Source organism: Anabrus simplex, chromosome 3 (genome assembly GCF_040414725.1).
Source record: "Anabrus simplex isolate iqAnaSimp1 chromosome 3, ASM4041472v1, whole genome shotgun sequence".
Taxonomy (NCBI): Eukaryota; Metazoa; Arthropoda; class Insecta; order Orthoptera; family Tettigoniidae; genus Anabrus; species Anabrus simplex.
Genome location: NC_090267.1, coordinates 372,411,543 through 372,432,578, shown reverse-complemented (window position 1 = coordinate 372,432,578; position 21,036 = coordinate 372,411,543). Strand labels below are relative to the sequence as shown.

Sequence of the window (21,036 nt, the reverse complement as noted above, 5' to 3'; positions counted from 1 at the left end):
TTGTTCTGTGCCTACGATAATTTGAAAGTGGTTATAAAATTTAATATCTACAAATCTCACATCATGTCTTTATTCAAATTGCACCATATCTTTTATTACTATGTATCATCTGTTTCTGTCGGCTTGACACTTCCTTCACAATCGACACGTTGCCACAGTGAGTTCTTTGCAGATAAAATTAGAGTGAATAGCCCTCCTAGTGTTTGAGGGTCTGTTCTTCCTTCAGTCACATTTAAAACATCTTCCTATACCAATTTGTGCAGCTGACTGAGGATGTTGTTCTGGTGTGACATCAATGATCTCCTGAATAATTCCTGTTTTCAGTTATCAGCTGGCTGAAGACGACGTTGTTCTGGTATGATACCAATCATCTCCTGATTTCTTCTTCTCAATGTTCTTTGCAGATTTTGGTGCACCAGTGATTCACAGTCATTTTTTGTAGGAACTTTTCCCTAGATGCATATACTCCCAAAATAATCTTTCCCTCCTTTTCCCTACAACCACTTTACCCAAAGTGAAATTCCCCATGACAATTAGATACATGATTTTAACTGAAATTCATTGCCAAATACAAAACAAGTTTTCTTATACACCATAGATATTATATTTAACGCTTTGAAATGACGATCCAGCTTCCTTAAATATTTTTAAATCCTTTCTTCCTCGTAAGTGGTATAATCCACAACAATGGAATGGGCAGTGTTTTTCTATATTGGTCGGGTGCTTACTTTAAATCAATCATTGCTTTCAGTTCAGGTAATTGATCTCCTCTACGTCCCTGTCTAAGAGTTCTTTTTAATTTTTCACATTCTGGTAAATGACATTAAGTACCAGCTGCAATTCTGTTCTAATCAGTTGTGATGGGGTCACCTCAGGATGTACCGTGACTCTTCTTCTTTAATTGAAAAAAGCTACAACCTGTTTTCCAGTCTTTGACCGGGTCAGGGATATAATGAATAAAATCATATATAGGCTATTAGTACGATGGGGTCGCCACTCCCAAAGTCTTCTCCTTAAATTATTTTAAATAAATTGTATCTGAACTTGCTCCTGATTGGAAGCATGAGCATGATTTCCTCTTTTTACTACATTTATTGTATTTCCAGAACCTGTGGTTATGGCAGTTGTCCTGAATTCTGGCTTCTTATTACATGTCCAATACTCCTTCTCCCCTCTGGAATCTCTCCTGAGATATTCATGCCCATTGTAAATGAGTTTTTTGCCGCCCTGAGATGAGGTTATAATCTGAGGTTCGTTTGACATTCCACTTTAAAATGTGTGCACAAATGTGACTGTTAATCTTTGAGAGAAAGAAATACAGAATTGTGCTAGGAAAAATGGTCTAGAGAGAAAACATTTCAAAAGGAAAAGTTTTGGGGTAGAAATGCAGTGAGGAAAAATGGTCTACATAGAAAATATTTTAGGAGAAAAGCACCATGGAAAAATGTCATGGAACGGTGCCAGTTGTTGTAACATGTACTCTTTGTTTAATCCCTTTGCCAGATATTTAAAAAATTGTCTTCTCGACTACATACCAGTGTCGTTCACATTATTCTTTAGAATGGTGAAAGTGCTGATTCCTTCCATATTTAGAGGGCCATAGAAAGTGGTCAAAGACCATCTGTTTCTTGTTCTTTCAATGGTGTTGCTAGCATTGAGTTCATCCACTGTATCCACGCCACCTTTCGTTCCATTGTAAAAAGTTACCATTTCAGGCTTCATTGTGTGTCGGATTCAGGGTTTGTTTGATCACTGGAATGCATAGATGACACCAGCAAAACTACTTCCTTTCTCTTTGGGATGTAAGAAACTAACATACTTAGAGTTCTAAGTCCAAAATGGAACTGCCTACAGGTTGATTTTTAATTTGGATGAACAGGGTTGGTACCTCCATTTTGTTCTTTGTGATGGTTATGTTATAGTTTTGCAACATATCAACAACCAAAGGATAAGAGCAATACCAGTTGTCTTCAGTCATGTTACAACCACTTCTTGGTATAGGTTAGCCCATTGTCTCTCTGTACTTTTTGCAGAATTGCACATTGAATGAGGCCCTACAGGCTGTATACTAACATATACCTCTATGTTTAGCATATACAGCAAAACCTTACTAAGACATTTCTGCAGAGGCAAGGAAAGAGAACATATTATGCGAGAAAATGTAGTATTGAATATATGAATAAAAACTATCCAAGAAGGATATGTAAACACTGGATTTTTTTCTACACATGTGCATTTTATGTTGTGTATGTACGGGAACAGTGAAAAATATAGGCTATCTACAGTTTGTAAAGATGAGGTGTGAGTATTAAAAGGTGTATTTTTTTTTTTTTTTTGTAAGACGTGAGAACAAACGTGAAAGCTTTAACACTTGGGCTTATTAATGAACAGTGTACTTATATTAAAAGGTGTGTAAAACACTGGACAACAAATATGAAAACATTTGCACTGGGGCCCATGAAGGTATCAACGTATTGTTGTAGATAACGCACTTTTTAAAACGTTAGCTGAAGCCATATTTTTTGGGCCAGTGGGTTATTAAACTTTTTTTTCTGGTTACACTATTGGCCATGAGCAAAACAATGACATTGACTACCATCTATGAACACTTTGATCTAATTTATGTAACTTTTGTAAGGTTTTGTTTTACATTTTTGACATTATTATGGCAAGATGTCACTGAATGCAGGTAGGATGATCATTACAAGATCTCTGATGACACATTTGGTGTTCATCCAGTATAATTAATTAAAATTCAGCCATAGATACCCAACAGAGATGTGTTTTACTCTGCCATATGGTAAAAAGTGCTCCTAGCAATCTTCACTATGAAAAATATTTAAGGCTCACCATAAACAGAGGCCAATGACCTATATCTTAGGCCCCTGTAAACAACAAGCATCATCATCATGAACTGTGAAGAAGAAGTTAATTAATTAGTTTCTTTGACAAAAGAGATTTGTCTGGCAAAAGGCTACTATGAACACTGCAATGTAGTCTGACACTGCAACAACTGTAGGTAGCTCTAAAGAGCAAAAGGCCAGGAATAATGAGATGCAAGACCCTGATATATCCGCATTACAGTCTACGCATAGTGCCCAGTTATTTTCACTTATTTCATCCCCAGAAGAAACACCACCTTCTTCCTGGTCTTTTTTCAATACCCTGGGGTTGGCATTTATTATGGATTTAACCCAGTTTTATGGATCTGGATGCCTTTCCTGACACCAGCCCAATGTGTTTCTGTTTTAGATTGTAGTGTGATGTGTTGTATGTAAATGAAGATGTGTATTAAAATCAACACAAGCATCCAGCCCTCGGACTAGAGGAGCTAACCAGACAAAGTTAATATCCCCAGCCCCCAAACCCAGGGCCTTCTGAACCAAAGGCCACTATGTTGACTATTCAGCCAGGGAGCCGGACATCGTTTTCCTGTTCCAGGAAATGCATGTTAACCTTATGATCTTTCTGCATGCATCCATCAGCCTGTTCCAAGAAGTCCAGCGTGACATTGTGTGTCACTGGATTGTTCCCAGAATCTGCAACCCTCTGAATATCTATACTGTAGGCATGATGCCAACTACAGTTATGAACCAAATTACAGCACATCTTCCCTTACGAAGAAATCTTTGGTGGAAATGCAACCTAGCTTGTGATTGCAATAGCCGTTTCTGGGCTGCATTATATCATAGATTGGATACTGTCGGGTAGCATAAAACATAATACTGGGAATATTTTTATGGTAAAACTACAGAAGATATTCACTTTCGTAAGTACACATTCTTTCACTGAAAAATGAAATGGCATATGGCTTTTAGTGCGAGGAGTGTCCAAGGACAAGTTTGGCTTGCCAGATGCAGGTCTTTTGATTTGATGCCCGTAGGTGACATTCGCGTCATGGTGAGGATGAAATGATGATCAGGACGACACATGCACTCAGCCCCCGTACCAAGGGAATTAACCAATTATGGTTAAAATTCCCAACCCTGCCAGGAGTCGAACCCGGGACCCCTGTGACAATAGGCCAGCACGCTAACCATTTAGCAATGGAACCGGATACACTTTCACTGATATTCCACATTATTCTCTCTTAATTGCACCTTTTGTTAAAAATAAAATAACATCATCAGTACCTGTATGTATGTGTATATGCAGTGTATGTGAACATTGAATTAATTGATGGGCTAGTAGAACTTAGTAGAACATTGAACATGCCACTTTCACTGCTCAGATAACAAAGCCATTTACTTTGGGCTACTAGAACATTAGACTTTTAACTTTAAAATGCAGTAATTGATATATTTATTGTTTTGAACATGTTGAAGTAAATGAAAAAACTCTTGTTAAGGCTTGTTATTTCTTTTTCCAATAGCCAGGAGGAGGGCCACAGCCCATTGTGCAAACAGAAAGTATGGTATATGGAGATCCTTCAGATGTATCGGAACAGGCTCTGCGCAGCACGACCACAGTACCTGTTGTGGCTACAGAAAGCCGTAAGGTAGCACTGGAATCGGATGATGGTACATACAGTGCTACTGGTGAGATAGTGAGTTCGCAGACTATCAGTAGCAAAACAAGGACGGTAGAGACAATTACGGTAAGTAAGTTAGCATGAAAAGGTTTTTATTATTAGAGCAGTAATGTAAGGAATTTTTACTACTGTCTAAGAAGGTGTTTTAGCTTCCTTGGATTGGGAATGCAACAAAAGAATGTAACTTTTGTCCTATGCATTGCATTGCATTCTACCTTTCCTCTGTAAGTCAAAGAGCATTGAAAACATATATTCATTAGATTGGTGAGGAAGTGGTTGCCACAATTCCTCTGACAACCTTCTACAACAGCTGTTAGTCATTTGCTAGGCTGCAGTTGAACACCACACAATATTTTGCTAATTAGACTTAGTGACACATAACATTAATGAATTTGTTACATTTTTTCTTGGAATCATCTTTACTTTGTTCTGATTCTTAACAGTTAACTTAATATAGCCAAAACTGGTTAGGACATTTTTGTGGGGACTGGAAAAAAAAAAAAAAAAAAAAACGTCATAAAGAGGGAATGCGCTAAAAGAAATGAAAAACAATTTCGCTGTTAAATTTATGGTTAGGTTTGAACGTAAAAATAATTACGATATAAATAAAGAAATAATACATTTTAAGAACACCAACATAGTGAAACTTCAAGGAAAAACGTTCTTAGAAATGCTCACTGTAAAGTTCAACATTTTGGTGAATTGCACACATTTCATGTGTGGTTTAGCATCTACTTTCTCAATAAACTTTAATTTTTCATCATCTGTAAACTGTCTAGCTTTCTGATTCTCTATAACTTTATGCCCTGCAAACCAGTATGCTTAAGTACAGTAGCGCCTAATAATTTTTATGTACGTTGTTACACAATTCATTTACGAACGTATAAGTAAGCACCAACGTCAGCTGTACAGTAGGCCTAATTTACGTACATTGTTACACACATAAGTACAGTAGGCCTAATTTACCTACTTAAGTCACTCAGGCCTCTTTCAGATGACGCGCCCGTGTGTATGCACGGGTACACCCACTTCCGCTGACTCTTACATACACAACGGGTCGAGTCGTGCAAAACTCCCTGCTTTCCAATGGATCATTTTCAACACTCTTTTCACTGTGGTAATAAATATGGACCATCATAGTCTTCGTTTACACTTAAGAAAATACAAAAATAGTTCATGTATGCTGTGTCCTTCACATTTCGTGAGAGAAGAAGATTGGTACAGTTTTGAAGATACTCTCTCAATAACGGGTCTAAATGATATCATGCTTTCCCAAACACGAGACCACTGATATTTCCGACATTATTAAGTTATCAGTGTCTATTTCGGGTTCCATAACGATCGCTATACATCACACAGGATAAGAAAAAGGCACACGAATAACTTTTAAATTGAAAAAGAAATAAATACTGTATGTCTAATGGGTGAGAGTTTCTACTTTCTTACAGGTACACTATCGGGTTCTGTGCTGATGTCGCGAGCACGGTCGATCCTTTGTGTATAATGACGTACATAAAAACGAATGTCCAATAACAAGTAACTGTGGGCGTGGGACTGCGACTCGCCACAGACTGCCCGCTCGAACATTTCTCTCGCGTGCTGTTACTCTCCGCCTCCGCATCATCTGAAAGATTCTATTTGAACAATCTGTTCTTAGTTTAGGCCTAGGCAGACCGGTGGCTAAGCGCGGAAGCGGGTCAAACCCGTACCGTCTAAAGAGGCCTCACGTTCGTAAAATTAAGTACCAACACGTCAGACGCTAAGAGAATAAGACTGGCTTGGGACTGACGCACCCTGCAGTTGTAGACCTACGCGCAACTGCGCTCCGCTGCTGTGAAATTAAGTTCTCTACTGTGCAACTTGTTGGCTGAACGGTCAGCGTACTGGCCTTCGGTTCAGAGGGTCCCGGGCTCGATTCCCGGCCGGGTCGGGGATTTTAATCTTAATTGGTTAATTCCAATGGCATGGGGGCTGGGTGTATGTGTTGTCTTCATCATCATTTCATCCTCATCACAACGCGCTGGTCGCTTACAGGAGTCACATAGAAAGACCTGCACCTGGCGAGCCGAACCCGTTCTGGGATATCCCCGCACTAAAAGCCATACGACTTTTAATTTCAGGTTCTTTACCAAATATTTACCCAGGCTGGGAATGACAATTTAAATTGGTCATGGTGGGAGTTATGAACGTACTAAAGAGTGGTGTAAATGTGCTTTCCAGATTTCTTTAGCATGTATTTAATAAGACACATCCTAGGGCTTCGGAATAATGGCGTAATAACCAGCGAAACCGACTAGAGAGGGACGTCTTAACCAGTTTTGACTGTATACGGTTAATTTACACCTCTAGAACAGCCAGGCAGTACTTCGACAGAGAAGTGAAAGGAAGGCCAGTGGGAAGGCCAAGAAGACAATGGGTGAAAACTGTGAGATCAGTGGTCAAACCCATCTGTGGGTGGAGGTAGTAGAATTAGCACCCAGTGCCGGTAGAGCGGGAGCGCAGTGTGTGCGGCGAATGGGAAGAAAGACGGGAGGGAAGAGGAAGATGATTGGTGTGGACCAATATCGGGTGGTTATTGGAAGATGGCAGGGAAGATGGAAGATGGAAACAGCTTGGAGTGAAGGAGGTAAAGTAGAAACGAGAATGATGGGTGAGATAATACAGGTGGCAGCGGTGATTATGGTACTGTTAATTATAGGGGGTGTGGAAACAAATCCCGGTCCGACTCACAGTGGCAACATGAACTGGGAAGACGTGGAGGTCATAAGAAAAGTGGTCAAAGAAGTTGTAGAAGAAGTTTGCCCGTTTGAACAGATTAAAAATGTGATGAAGGAACAAGTGAAAGAACTTGAAAATATAAGGCGATGGATACAGGGAAAAACGGAGGAAACAATGACCAAAGTGGAAACTAACGAGAGAGAAATTACATCACTCAAGACGAAAATAAGGAAGATGGAGGAAGAGATGGTAAAGTTGAAGTCAGCAGTAGAAGATGGTAACCAAGAACGCAGGAATAAAATGCTTATTCATATATGGGGTGCCGGAAGAAAAAGGTGAGGACAAAGTGTTGACTATATACAAAGTGGTGGAAGTCATCCAAAAAATGATGAAAATCAATTTTAGCGAAGCTGATATTGACGATATGGGAAGGGTAGGTAAAGCACGGGGTAAAAGACCGATAAAAATGAAGTTGTTTTCCACCCTGATGGCGGAAATAATGATAAGAGGAGCGGATAATATACAGGGAGCAAAAATTTGGATTAAAAGAGATATGGGAAGAGATGGGATCAAGAATATAAACACCCTGAAAAGACATTTGGTCCGGGCTCAATTGCAAGGGTTATGAGCCTACATCAACGGTCAATTATTAGTGGTAACCAATGGTCAATGGACCAAATATTGGACAGTAACGAAATTACGTGAAATGGAGCAGAATGAGAAGGAAGTGGTAATGGGGAAGAGGGTGGAAGAAATGCGAACTACAGATAGTATAGTTGGTGAAGACGGGCATGGAAACAAAGGAAAAAACCAAGGAAAATAGGGCATTAGAAAAGAGCTCGCAATGAGAAGGAGACATCACGGTAGAGGAGATCTTACAGGTTATCGGTGAAGAGATGAGGAGGGAGTCCAAGATGAGAATTGAGGAGATGAGGTCGGAGTTCGGTGCCAGAGACGAAAGGAAGAAACACGGAGTGTATGGGGGGGAGGAACCACAAGACGCGACGAGTGCACATAAACGGAGTGAAAGGGAGAAGACAGAAGCACGAGGTGGCTTGGTAAAAGGGAGGAGCTTGAGCCTGAAAGAAATGTGGGAGAAGACGAGTAACCTGGACGTAGGTGTAATGACAAGAAGTGAAAAAACAAGCAGTAGCAGCAAGTGTTTAAGCTAAAGGGAATAGTGGAGGATGTGTGTTATTTGCAGTTGAAATAAGAGTGATCAAGTATTAAATTAGCAGGAGGTGAACTGTTTGTGGATAAAAGTAAATAAGTGTAGCGAGGCAGTGGTATTCAAGAATGGACAAAGGAGAAAAAGTGCACAGCGACACGGTAGTGGAGGTAACAATGAAACGGGAGGAGAAAGAGTGCTCAAGGACACGGCAATGGAGGTAACAAGATAGCTGGGTTTGCAATGTAAGTAGAAATACAGGAACGTCAGTGTTCAGAAAAGATTGTGCTGAGTAACATACCAGGCCGGAAGAGACATGCCGCGTGTTTAAAGAACAGACACCGTCTGCTTACAATATTGCATCCTACATAGCAATATGTTATTGTGTAGACACTCTCCACAGCAATGTGTTATGGGTTTAGTTCGCACTCTACATAGCAATATGTTATTGTTTAATATCTATATGCAGCAATGCGTTATTGTTTTAGTTTCTGATTATTATTATACTCCCAGACTGAATTTCTGCCACGGCCAACAGACTATCAATAAGGGTTGATCTCGGGTCAGGCGGCAGTGTTTATTCTGCCTATTGCCATTTTTTTTCTATGATTATTATTATTATTATTATTATTATTATTATTATTATTATTATTATTATTATTATTATTATTATTATTATTATTATTGTTTTTGTTCATGTGTCTGTTTGTTTATCAGGTGACAGTATTTTCCTTTTCCTTTTGTGAGCTGGTTTAGGTAAGAATTGTTATTTTTTCTCCACATAAATGGATCATATACATATTATGTAGATCTGGAGAAAGAATAAAGAATATATGAATATGAGAATTAGCACCCATGGTATCTCCTGCCTGTCATACGAGGCAACAAAAAGGGGCTACCTTGGAGCAGCACTCTATTACGGCCATGGAATTGTGAATTGGACCCCGTGTGGATGGGAGGGAATGCGCACCCATGCGATCTTGATCCAGCTGCATATTAGTCCCACTTCAGGCCTCTTCACTAGTCCGGATGGTGTTAATGCATGATCACCATCAGACATCCATTCGGTGTACAACTGTTTCATTGCAGTTTTGAAAGGCGGGTTCACGCACACATCTGACGGCTGTAGAGTAGAAGTGAGTCCTCTGGGAATTATCGCAAGATCAGTTTTTCCTTTCCTCATTATATCTGTTACGGCATCAGTTGTATGTCCTCGGTAACTGTCCAACACAAGCATGTTTCGTTTTTGTCACAAAGCTCCCTGGCGACATTGCCAAACACACTTCACCCAGTCTTCAACTAACGCACTGTCCATCCAGCTGGACTCATGTTCTAACAATAACACCGGACGGCACGTTTCCTTTCCGAAGTGTTTTCCTCTTTAGAACCACATATGGAGGGAGTTTGGTTCCATCCGCTAATACACACAACATTACTGTGCATCGTTGCTTTTCTTTACCACCTGTTCTGATGGTTACCCTTTTAGAACCCTTTATATCCACTGTATTTTCCAACGGCATTTCAAAATAGACAGATGTCTGGTCAGGATTCCCAATTTGCGACAGCAAATAAGAATTTTGCTTCCTCAAATGAATAATGTGATGCTGAAAGGCCATTAATTTCTCTTCATACACCCCAGGGAGACATTGTGAAATAGACGTACGTCTCCGAATGCACAATCCCTTTCTCCGATAAAAGTTTCGGATCCATCCACGGCTTGCAATAAAACCCTGTGTTTTGAGATCTCTAGTGCTTTCAGTTTACATTTCAGTAGAAATGGAGTCGTTCTTCAATTTCTGGAGACACTGCACTCCGCCCGCACAACGCTCTGTGATCGCCGTTACTTTTTAGAAGTTTTCCTTCTTCTTCCGCCAATCACGAATACACGATTCATCAATATCATACTTTCCATATATTTCAGCTTCGCTTACAACTTTAAGTTTCTCACGCACAGAAAATGACTGCAGACGCCGATTTGAATCCATCGCTTACTATCGAGACAGCACTTGCACGGGGCAGATACAGAACTCAAATGTGAGCGAGGTAGACTTCCGTAACCAACAGTCTCGACTCTCGCAAAGTACGATATCCCGCGAGATCAGCTATTCGCGCACCCAGCATGCCAGCAACACTTCTGAAACAAATGACGATTGAGCATCCGCAGCAGTGGCTTTCATATTTACTAATATTTACCCATATTCCTTGATTTACCATATTTCATTACCTTACATTTCGCATTTACATCCCACTGTAACCGTATTGAGGACAATTTTCTAGAACGCAACTAAAACACAATAATACCTGAATGCCCGTTTACATGTGGTATATTGAGTACAGTAACCATATTCAAATCTATTTCCATACTCCATAGTAAATATTTGAGAATGAACGGCTTGAATACGACCCGCACCCAAGATATAGAACCAATATTTTGGGGGAAATAGTGCAGGTGGTATTCGGGATTATACGGTATGTTCTCAGCTGAGACATCTGTTAATTTTGTCCCACCAGGAGGAGGAGTGGCAGGCCACCTTCCTTCCCATAAGCTGAGAATGATTAAAAGAACAACTAAAGTGTGGAAGACTTCCCTTCACCCTCTTTCCAGTAAGCTGAGAACGATTAAAGAAACAACAAAGGTGTGGAAGACTTCCTTTGGGGTCTCCTAAAGTGTTGGTATTGTTTCGTCTTTGGATCGGTCATGTAGCAATGCTTTCCTTCTTACTGAAGGGAGAAGACCTCCCCCCAGTTTGTACTTGCGGCAGCCATGATCGTAGTACACATCCTTACATAGCCAATCTGCACTGTAGTCTAAAACTTCCGAATACCATCTCCCTCATTCTTCGAGATTTCGAGCAATCAGTAGACCTCGTCATCTATTTTATGAGTAATAGTGGCCTGATTGTTTCATTTTTAACAGTGAAGTTTTTATTTTAGTTATTTGTTTTCAGTTTTATTTATTTTAAAGTACATTTGTTCTTTTTGACTATGTTTTATCTATTTTTATGTGTTTTAATGAGTTTTTCATTTTTTACAGTAATAATATACTTGATTATACCTTTTAAGTGAGTGCCTTATTTTATTACATTTTAATGATATAGAAAAATTAGGCTTTATGATGTAGATTCACTGCCTATTTTAAATTCAGAATTCTTTCTGTCATGATTATCATTTGTTAATCCTGGTCAGTGGGTAAATTTGAATCTATCATTCATTCGTTCGTTCATTTGTTCATTTGTTTATTTATTTATTTATTTATTTATTTATTTATTTATTTATTTATTTATTTATTTATATATTTATTTATTTATTTATTTATTTATTTATCATTAAAGGCCGATGGCCTAGATGTTGAAACCCCTTTAAACATTAATAATAATCATCGTCATCATCAAAGGTCGAGAAATACGGAGTGAAGTGGGAGGATATGGAGGAATGGAAACTATATGACAGGCTTGGAAACTGGAATTTGTGAATGATGATGGTGATGATGATAGCCATGCGAGTGTGGTGTTAAATTAATTATTAGTGCTTTTCTGGATTAATATTCTTGAGAAAAATCTTTTTTGTCATAATAGTATCAAGAATATTTTACTGTAACTTCTCTACCCTGTCTTATGCCCTCTTTCGAACTTTGAGGAATCTGTAATACCACGCTTGACTGAAGCAAAGGGACAAGTAGAGAAACTTTATATTGTACTGCACAGACTGCAATTTTCTTTATGTAAATGGACAGAAAGATCAGATAAAAGAAAGGAAAACCCATTCTGTGGGAAATGATACAAAATTAATATTTAATTGGTTTAAGTACAATTACTGAAATATATGTATGTTCGTCTGTGACAGATATTATATCAGGGTCTTAGAAACGATTCTAGTCCAGGCTATGATAGCGTGATTTTAATTGCCCATTAAAGGTTTAATGAGCTGTGCAAAAGAATTATGTCAAAAATGCATTTTAATGCTGTATTATCAATTATCATACAAAGTAAAATAAAACAATAATATTGGGTAGCATAGTAGTATTATGTAATGCAACAAATCATGGAACCAGAGAGATCATAGCAGATTGAGGTTTAATTTTCTCACAGAGGTATTGCAATTTGATCCATAATGGAGAACTGTTGAGTTTTAAGTATATATCATTTAATGTGAGAAGTAAACCGAGTGACTGAAATAGTGATGTAATGAAATAGGGTTTTTTTTTACTAATCTGATATATTCTGTTATCACTTTAATGGGTGTATTTTATATATTGTAAATTCCTTTTCCTTAGTATAAGACGGAGCGTGATGGTGTGGTGGAAACTCGAGTGGAGCAAAAAATCACTATTCAGTCAGATGGTGATCCTATTGACCACGACAGGGCGTTGGCTGAAGCTATCCAGGAAGCTACTGCAATGAATCCTGATATGACAGTTGAGAAGATTGAAATTCAACAACAGACTGCACCACAGTGAACATGTAGGTCTTTTTAATTTCATATTTCACATAATAAATGAACATCAATTTTATTCTTGTCACTATGTTACATATAAAAGTAACTTGCTTGGTTTGTTTGCATTTTCTTCTCTTCCAGCGTCTTTGCAATCGTCTTTTAATTCCTCTTTCCTTGCTTGTACATCAGTCTACTGACCCCTGCATAGTTTAAAACAGATGAATGTTGGATTATGAATTAACAAAGCAGTTTGTATCTCTTGTTCTAATTCACCTTCAAAATAGGGACATTTTTCAGGTACCATGTGAAAGTTTACCTTGTCTCTTTAACAGTTCATCACTATTACTGTTATGTTTACATTTATCAACCTGGCGTCCACCAATCAGGTCATGGAACCTGAAGATATTATATGACCAACTGTGTGACAGTGGCAATATTGACGTTGATTTGTTGACAGATTTTGAAAGTGACATTAGTGTTCCCAAACCTGAGAACGATTTTTTGAGTGAAAAGGAGTAAATTGAAATGGAGGACAGTAGCAAAAACAGTAATGTAGGATGAATGGAAGGTAGTGTTGGCTACTGAATGCATGATTCGAAGCAATGTATCGATTCATTCAAGTGTCCGAGTGAATCGATTCACAGGAACTGCGAGCTCACAGCACACGATTCAGCTTACTCCCAGCGGACAGTGCTGAGCGCACTCACTGGACGTTGACGGGGAGCCGAGCTTCCGCTGCAGTGAGACAGTGAATCATGGCACATCGAAAGAATCGTGAACTAGCACGGCTCAGTGAGACACAAGATACACACGGCTCCTTATCGGCACACTGGACACAGGAGGAAAGCCGAGCTTCCGCTGCAGCGAGACATACAGTGAGCCATGGCATACTGAAAGAATCGTGAACAAGCACGGCTCAGTGAGACACAAGATACACACTGGACACTGGCAGAGAGCCGAGCTTCCGCTGCAGCGAGACATGCAATGAGCCACAGTACACTGAAAGACTCGTATGCTATATTGGACTCTCAAGCTCAGCTCATTTGAAAATAATACCCACGTGCATTCACTGTCCTCTTCTTACAGGGAGATTTAAATAATAGATGGATTTATTTGTAGTGTTAAAAAGGTAGTCAAAACCTAATTCTGAAGTAGGTAATAAGTAGGTAGGCTATTAGGTTATACTATTTATTAGTTTAACGAATCTTAGTATTATAACTTAGTTGACATTTGACAATTAAACTCGACTCTAGCCTGCCCTATGACTATGAATCATGCTCATGACCCCTCTAAAGTACCTGTTTTATATTGGGAAGAACGGCTCAGCATTCTCTCAGTTCACACCACATCGTTGCACAAGACTTCAATCATGTGTGGACAGTAAGTGAGCCGACTGACGCAATAACCTAACCAACAGTATGTTGAATCAGAAAACCAGCGAACTACTGTACATCTCGGGTAGCCGATACAAAATATGACGATTTAAAAAAATCTTCTGCTGATAGAAAAATACATATTTTCAAAAATGACTGAGTGAATTGGATGTGCGGTTAGTATCGCGTAGCTATGCGCTTGCATTCGGGGGATGGTGGGTTCGAATCCCACTGTCAGCAGCCGTTAAGATGGTTGTCCTTAGTTTCCCCATTTTCATACCAGGAAATGCTGGGACTGTACCTTAATTAAGGCCATGGCTGCTACCTTCCTAATCCTAGACCTTTCCCATCCTGCGTCGCCGGAAACCTTTTATGTATTAGAGTGACTAGCATTTTTTTCCTAAGAAAGGAGTTCATAGTGTGAAGACCAGATGGCAGCTGCGAGCACTGAATGCTGTTGCTGCTCTCTTACCAGTACATACTGCACAGATGGAGTAGGAGCGGTGACTAATGTGCCATGAATCGGATCACTGTATCGATTCAGTAACGTGAACGGAATCAAATGAATCGAATGTCCCATCACTGATGGAAAGATCATTGCAATTTTTCCTCACAACATTGCTATCGAAAATAAATGTTTGGTAGCTTTGGTGAACAGTTTTCACGTATATAATTTGCAGCTTAAGGCAGAAAAAAAGAAAAGAAACCTAAAGTGAGTCACAAGTCTTTCAGGGATCAAGTTATCATGTGGGATGTTAGAAAACAACATGCCCGTAAGCGCGGCCGACGGAGCAGCTGTGATGAAGAATTTTGACTGAATAGAAAGCTACGTATCATAGATGCTCGTGAAGACAGACTAAGGACTGTGCCATGTGTTCTGACATAAAAGTGAAAGGTCGCAGACAGGAGTCCTTATTTTAATGTGAGACATGCCCAGGGAACTCAGGACTGCACCCAAACAAAAGCTTCCAGAAGTATCTCACTTTGACAAAATTTTGCTGATAATTTTGTTTTGATGGATAATAAAGAAATGTGTAGTTCATATTTTAAATGTAAAATATACAGCCTTTTAATTACGTATTTCTTTACCGTACTTGCCCAATGTTAAATCGGACCTGTGCAGGATGCAGACAGGAAATTAATTGGACCCCGATAGGTTAAGTAAACGTGGATGCACCCACACTCTAAGTACATCATCACCTGTTAAAAATTAAATAACTGGAAAGGAGGTTCAACCTATTCAATACTCAAAGGAAAGAAACGTAGCAATCACATTTCTATTTAAATGGGACCGGTTTCGACCTTAGTCTAGGTCATCATCAGCCATAAAAACATATAAAATGTTTATGAATGTTGGAGGTTAGTTCCACACTCTGTTAGGCACAAAGACACGACACCACATTCTGTCCTGCATAAAGTCACAACACTACTAATCAACATACGAAGATCAAAAAGGCTTGAATTTGCAGACAAACAGATCTGTAGTAGAAAGCCGCCAGCTCCCGGTGACCAGCGCGGCACACTCAAGGTCACGCGCTGCGGCCAAACACCAAAGTAGAGTGGAGAACGTTTCGAAGGTCCAGAACCTGTCACGGCTGCGGGAAGCCAATTACGTATATAAAAATATACGACGCCAATTAGTACAACTGAATGAGCACCCGTACTCCAGATAAGTTCTTGGTAAACAGTTGACTTGAAAAAACAATTGTAGAGAAAAGAAAAAAATGTAGTAAAAAGCGCAATATTGGAAAACAAATGAAAACTTATATGCACAGTGCGCTATTTTTTAAGAAGAAGAAAAAAAAAATTTAGGTAATGGTTGAAGTAGTCGAAGTTGGCGCAAGACAAAAATTTGAAAGAGGAGAATAAATTAAACGAGGAAGAGTGATAGTGAAATAAGAGAAAGAATAAAAGAAATTGAAGTTAGATGGTAATGAGGAAAGATAAGATAGGGAAATGAAGGAGGGGTAGTTTAAGGTGGGTTAGGAGGGTGGGTTATTGGGGGTAGAAAATGTGGGTGGGAACTATGTAAGACATGGGAAATAGAATTGGGGTTTTGGAATTTGGAATTTTTGAGAAGAAGAATTAGGAAGTCAAAAAGGATATTGGGTTTTTCAGAAATGTTGTTTAAATTGAAATTAGGGTTGAAGTACTGGTCAAGGTGGATAAAGCAATTTTCAGTAATGTTTAAGAGGGGGCCTTTGTTAATGATTTTAAGTATGTTTATGTCATTGTCAATATTGGTGAAACTATGTTTGGAGTCTTGTATGTGCTGACCTATGGCGGAGAATCTGTTGTATTTAATGGCATTAACATGTTCAGAGTACCTGATATTGAAGTTGCGGCCAGTTTGTCCAACGTAGGAGGAACTGCAGTTGTTGCATTTAAATCTGTATACACCAGATTTAGAAAAAGCATTAGACTTATTTAGAGATTTAGAGTTGTGTAAGATATCAAGACTTCTATTGTTAGTTCTAAAAGAAATTTTCATATTATGTTTTTTAAAGATATTAGTTATTTTATAAGCATCCTGAGTAAAAGTGAAGGTGGAAAAAGCAGTTGGTTTTATTGTGTCTTTAGATAAAGTGGTTTTTGGACGGTGTTTGAATTTGTTGAAGATGCGGTTAATGAAGGAGTTGTTAAAGCCATTAAATTTAGCAATGTTGCGGATGGTGTTTAATTCATTATTTAAATCTTTTTTGGACATAGGGGTGTTGAAGGCACGAAAAATTAAGCTGTTATAAGTAGCACGTTTATGAGCTTGGGGGTGCGAAGAATCTTGTCTTATTGTAGTTGCTGTTTGGGTTGGTTTTCTGAAAATTTTGTAAGATAAAGAAGAAGGATGTCTAGTAATAGTTAGGTCTAGAAAATTAAGAGTTTGGTAGTGTTCTGATTCGAGGGTGAATTTAATGTTAGAGTCTAAGTTGTTGAGATGAAGAAGTGTAGAGGCTGCGTTGGTTGATTCCTCATTTAATATTACCAATGTGTCGTCGACATATCTCGCCCAAAAGAGGATGTTGGAGAAATTATTATTATTATTAATACTTGTGTTTTCTAAGAAGTCAAGGTAGATTTCAGCAAGAATGCCAGAAGCAGGTGAGCCCATAGCCAAGCCATCTTGTTGATAAATGGTGTTGTCAAAGGTAAAATAATTATTGTTGAGAACTAATTTTAAAATAGACATGAAATCTTGAATTTCAAGTTTACTTAGGTTACTGAATTTGTTTAGGTTGTTGTTTATAATGGGGAATAATTTTGGAATTGGAATACTAGGGTAAACTTGAAATTCAAGACTTCATGTCTATTTTAAAATTAGTTCTCAACAATAATTATTTTACCTTTGACAACACCATTTATCAACAAGATGGCTTGGCTATGGGCTCACCTGCTTCTGGCATTCTTGCTGAAATCTACCTTGACTTCTTAGAAAACACAAGTATTAATAATAATAATAATTTCTCCAACATCCTCTTTTGGGCGAGATATGTCGACGACACATTGGTAATATTAAATGAGGAATCAACCAACGCAGCCTCTACACTTCTTCATCTCAACAACTTAGACTCTAACATTAAATTCACCCTCGAATCAGAACACTACCAAACTCTTAATTTTCTAGACCTAACTATTACTAGACATCCTTCTTCTTTATCTTACAAAATTTTCAGAAAACCAACCCAAACAGCAACTACAATAAGACAAGATTCTTCGCACCCCCAAGCTCATAAACGTGCTACTTATAACAGCTTAATTTTTCGTGCCTTCAACACCCCTATATCCAAAAAAGATTTAAATAATGAATTAAACACCATCCGCAACATTGCTAAATTTAATGGCTTTAACAACTCCTTCATTAACCGCATCTTCAACAAATTCAAACACCGTCCAAAAACCACTTTATCTAAAGACACAATAAAACCAACTGCTTTTTCCACCTTCACTTTTACTCAGGATGCTTATAAAATAACTAATATCTTTAAAAAACATAATATGAAAATTTCTTTTAGAACTAACAATAGAAGTCTTGATATCTTACACAACTCTGAATCTCTAAATAAGTCTAATGCTTTTTCTAAATCTGGTGTATACAGATTTAAATGCAACAACTGCAGTTCCTCCTACGTCGGACAAACTGGCCGCAACTTCAATATCAGGTACTCTGAATATGTTAACGCCATTAAATACAACAGATTCTCCGCCATAGGTCAGCACATACAAGACTCCAAACATAGTTTCACCAATATTGACAATGACATAAACATACTTAAAATCATTAACAAAGGCCCCCTCTTAAACATTACTGAAAATTGCTTTATCCACCTTGACCAGTACTTCAACCCTAATTTCAATTTAAACGACATTTCTGAAAAACCCAATATCCTTTTTGACTTCCTAATTCTTCTTCTCAAAAATTCCAAATTCCAAAACCCCAATTCTATTTTCCATGTCTTACATAGTTCCCACCCACATTTTCTACCCCCAATAACCCACCCTCCTAACCCACCTTAAACTACCCCTCCTTCATTTCCCTATCTTATCTTTCCTCATTACCATCTAACTTCAATTTCTTTTATTCTTTCTCTTATTTCACTATCACTCTTCCTCGTTTAATTTATTCTCCTCTTTCAAATTTTTGTCTTGTGCCAACTTCGACTACTTCAACCATTACCTAAATTTTTTTTTTTTTTCTTCTTCTTAAAAAATAGCGCACTGTGCATATAAGTTTTCATTTGTTTTCCAATATTGCGCTTTTTACTACATTTTTTTCTTCTCTCTACAATTGTTTTTTCAAGTCAACTGTTTACCAAGAACTTATCTGGAGTACGGGTGCTCATTCAGTTGTACTAATTGGCGTCGTATATTTTTATATACGTAATTGGCTTCCCGCAGCCGTGACAGGTTCTGGACCTTCGAAACGTTCTCCACTCTACTTTGGTGTTTGGCCGCAGCGCGTGACCTTGAGTGTGCCGCGCTGGTCACCGGGAGCTGGCGGCTTTCTACTACAGATCTGTTTGTCTGCAAATTCAAGCCTTTTTGATCTTCGTATGTTGATTAGTAGTGTTGTGACTTTATGCAGGACAGAATGTGGTGTCGTGTCTTTGTGCCTAACAGAGTGTGGAACTAACCTCCAACATTCATAAACATTTTATATGTTTTTATGGCTGATGATGACCTAGACTAAGGTCGAAACCGGTCCCATTTAAATAGAAATGTGATTGCTACGTTTCTTTCCTTTGAGTATTGAATAGGTTGAACCTCCTTTCCAGTTATTTAATTTTTAACATCAATAATTTCAATACGGAACAATGAAATTTTTATCTTTAAATACATCATCACCTGACAGTGTTAGATGAAAGGCTTTCTGATCACCAAAACCGCAAGAAATACAGAGGGTGCCGATAAAATGTATACATGCTTTGACAGGAGATGTCTATTTAATATAATAGAATAGAATTATTTTTATTGTCGTTAGGCAACTGGCAGTTGCAATGGACAGAGTCATAGGTGCATAGTTACGAAATATTACAAGTATCTCATTAAGCACAGAAAATAAATACAACTATATACACAAAAGTTAAAATAAACTTAACACTATTCGTCCAAGAGAGTGATAAATAACTGCTAATTTACCAACTTTTTAGGATGGCGTTGGCCTTTATTACCCCCTTGAAACAGTGGTATTTTTTCTTCAAATTCAGGTACTGATTAGAAGCTATTGGATGTCAACCAATTTTTAAGGGTTCTTTGAAGTTACATAGGGGCATATCCTTTACTTGGGCAGGTAGTTTGTTGAATAATTTAATGCTATTATACCTATAGTTTTAATATGTTTTTCTCAGCCTAACATGTGGTAAATCTAAATCGTTCCTATATCTTGTGCCATATGAGTGTACATTGCTTCGGGTTTTTAGGTCGATGAAATTTTCTTTAGTATTGTGTAAACTATGATAAATGTATAATGAGGGAAGAGTCATAATTGCAAGGTCTTGGAACATAGGTCTACAAGACTCCCTTGTGGCCTTACCTTTAATACATCTTATTGCCTTCTTTTACCACTTGAACAAATCTTGAGCCCCTGTTGAGTTACTTTTCCAGTTACAACAGTTGCTCAAAATGCCCACCAAGTGCTGCCAGTGTAACTGGTTTTCTACGGTATACAACATCATTAAGAGTTCCACACACATAGAAATCTAATGGAGTTAGACCCAGAGAACGCGGTAGAAATTCAGTTGGACCTCTTCAACCTATCCAGTGCCGTGGAAGATAGTCGTCAAGGTACGCATGAACATCTCAGTGGTAATGTGGTGGTGCACCATCCTGTTGGAAGTAAAATTCCTTTTTTCCACAGAGTCTGCGAATGGCGGGAAAGGTGGATGTGCGCAATTTGTTCACGTACTCTTGGCCAGTTACTATTCCTTTAAAAATGAACGGTCTAGTTAGACACTTAGATGACAACCCACACCAAACATTAATTCCAAGTAAATTAACAGCCTTTCCGCAAAAACATGTGGATTGCTTGCACACCAGTAGACACAGTTATGCTGGTTACAGTTCCATTTAACTTAAATTGTGCCTCATCGGACCAAACAACTTTCCCTACAAAGGCCTCATCCTTTTGCACCATGTTCCGAAACCGCTCACAGTACTGCATTCTTCAATCAGGGTCATCTTCATTTCATGCATGCAAAAGTCTTGGGATGAAAACTTTCAACTTTGCTGTTTTAATACACTGGTTCTGCTAATTCCAGTCTCGCGCACATTACTTTGTAGATTTCTGCGGTGAGTGCTCAAAGTGGTCCAAACCCATAGCC

At 38.4% G+C, this 21,036-nt stretch overlaps 1 protein-coding gene across 3 annotated transcripts in view; it reads left to right on the top strand.

Moving 5' to 3' along the window:
• The window catches only part of LOC136866395 (uncharacterized), a 434,395-nt gene that overhangs the window by 387,789 nt on the left and 25,570 nt on the right, over positions 1 to 21,036 (top strand). For all 3 annotated transcript variants that reach the window (XM_067143316.2, XM_067143315.2, XM_067143314.2), the window contains 2 exons: positions 4,373 to 4,597; positions 12,691 to 12,877. In XM_067143316.2, the coding sequence (XP_066999417.2) occupies positions 4,373 to 4,597; positions 12,691 to 12,873 (408 nt within the window). In that variant the 3' untranslated portion in view covers positions 12,874 to 12,877. The remainder of the gene's footprint in view (positions 1 to 4,372; positions 4,598 to 12,690; positions 12,878 to 21,036) is intronic.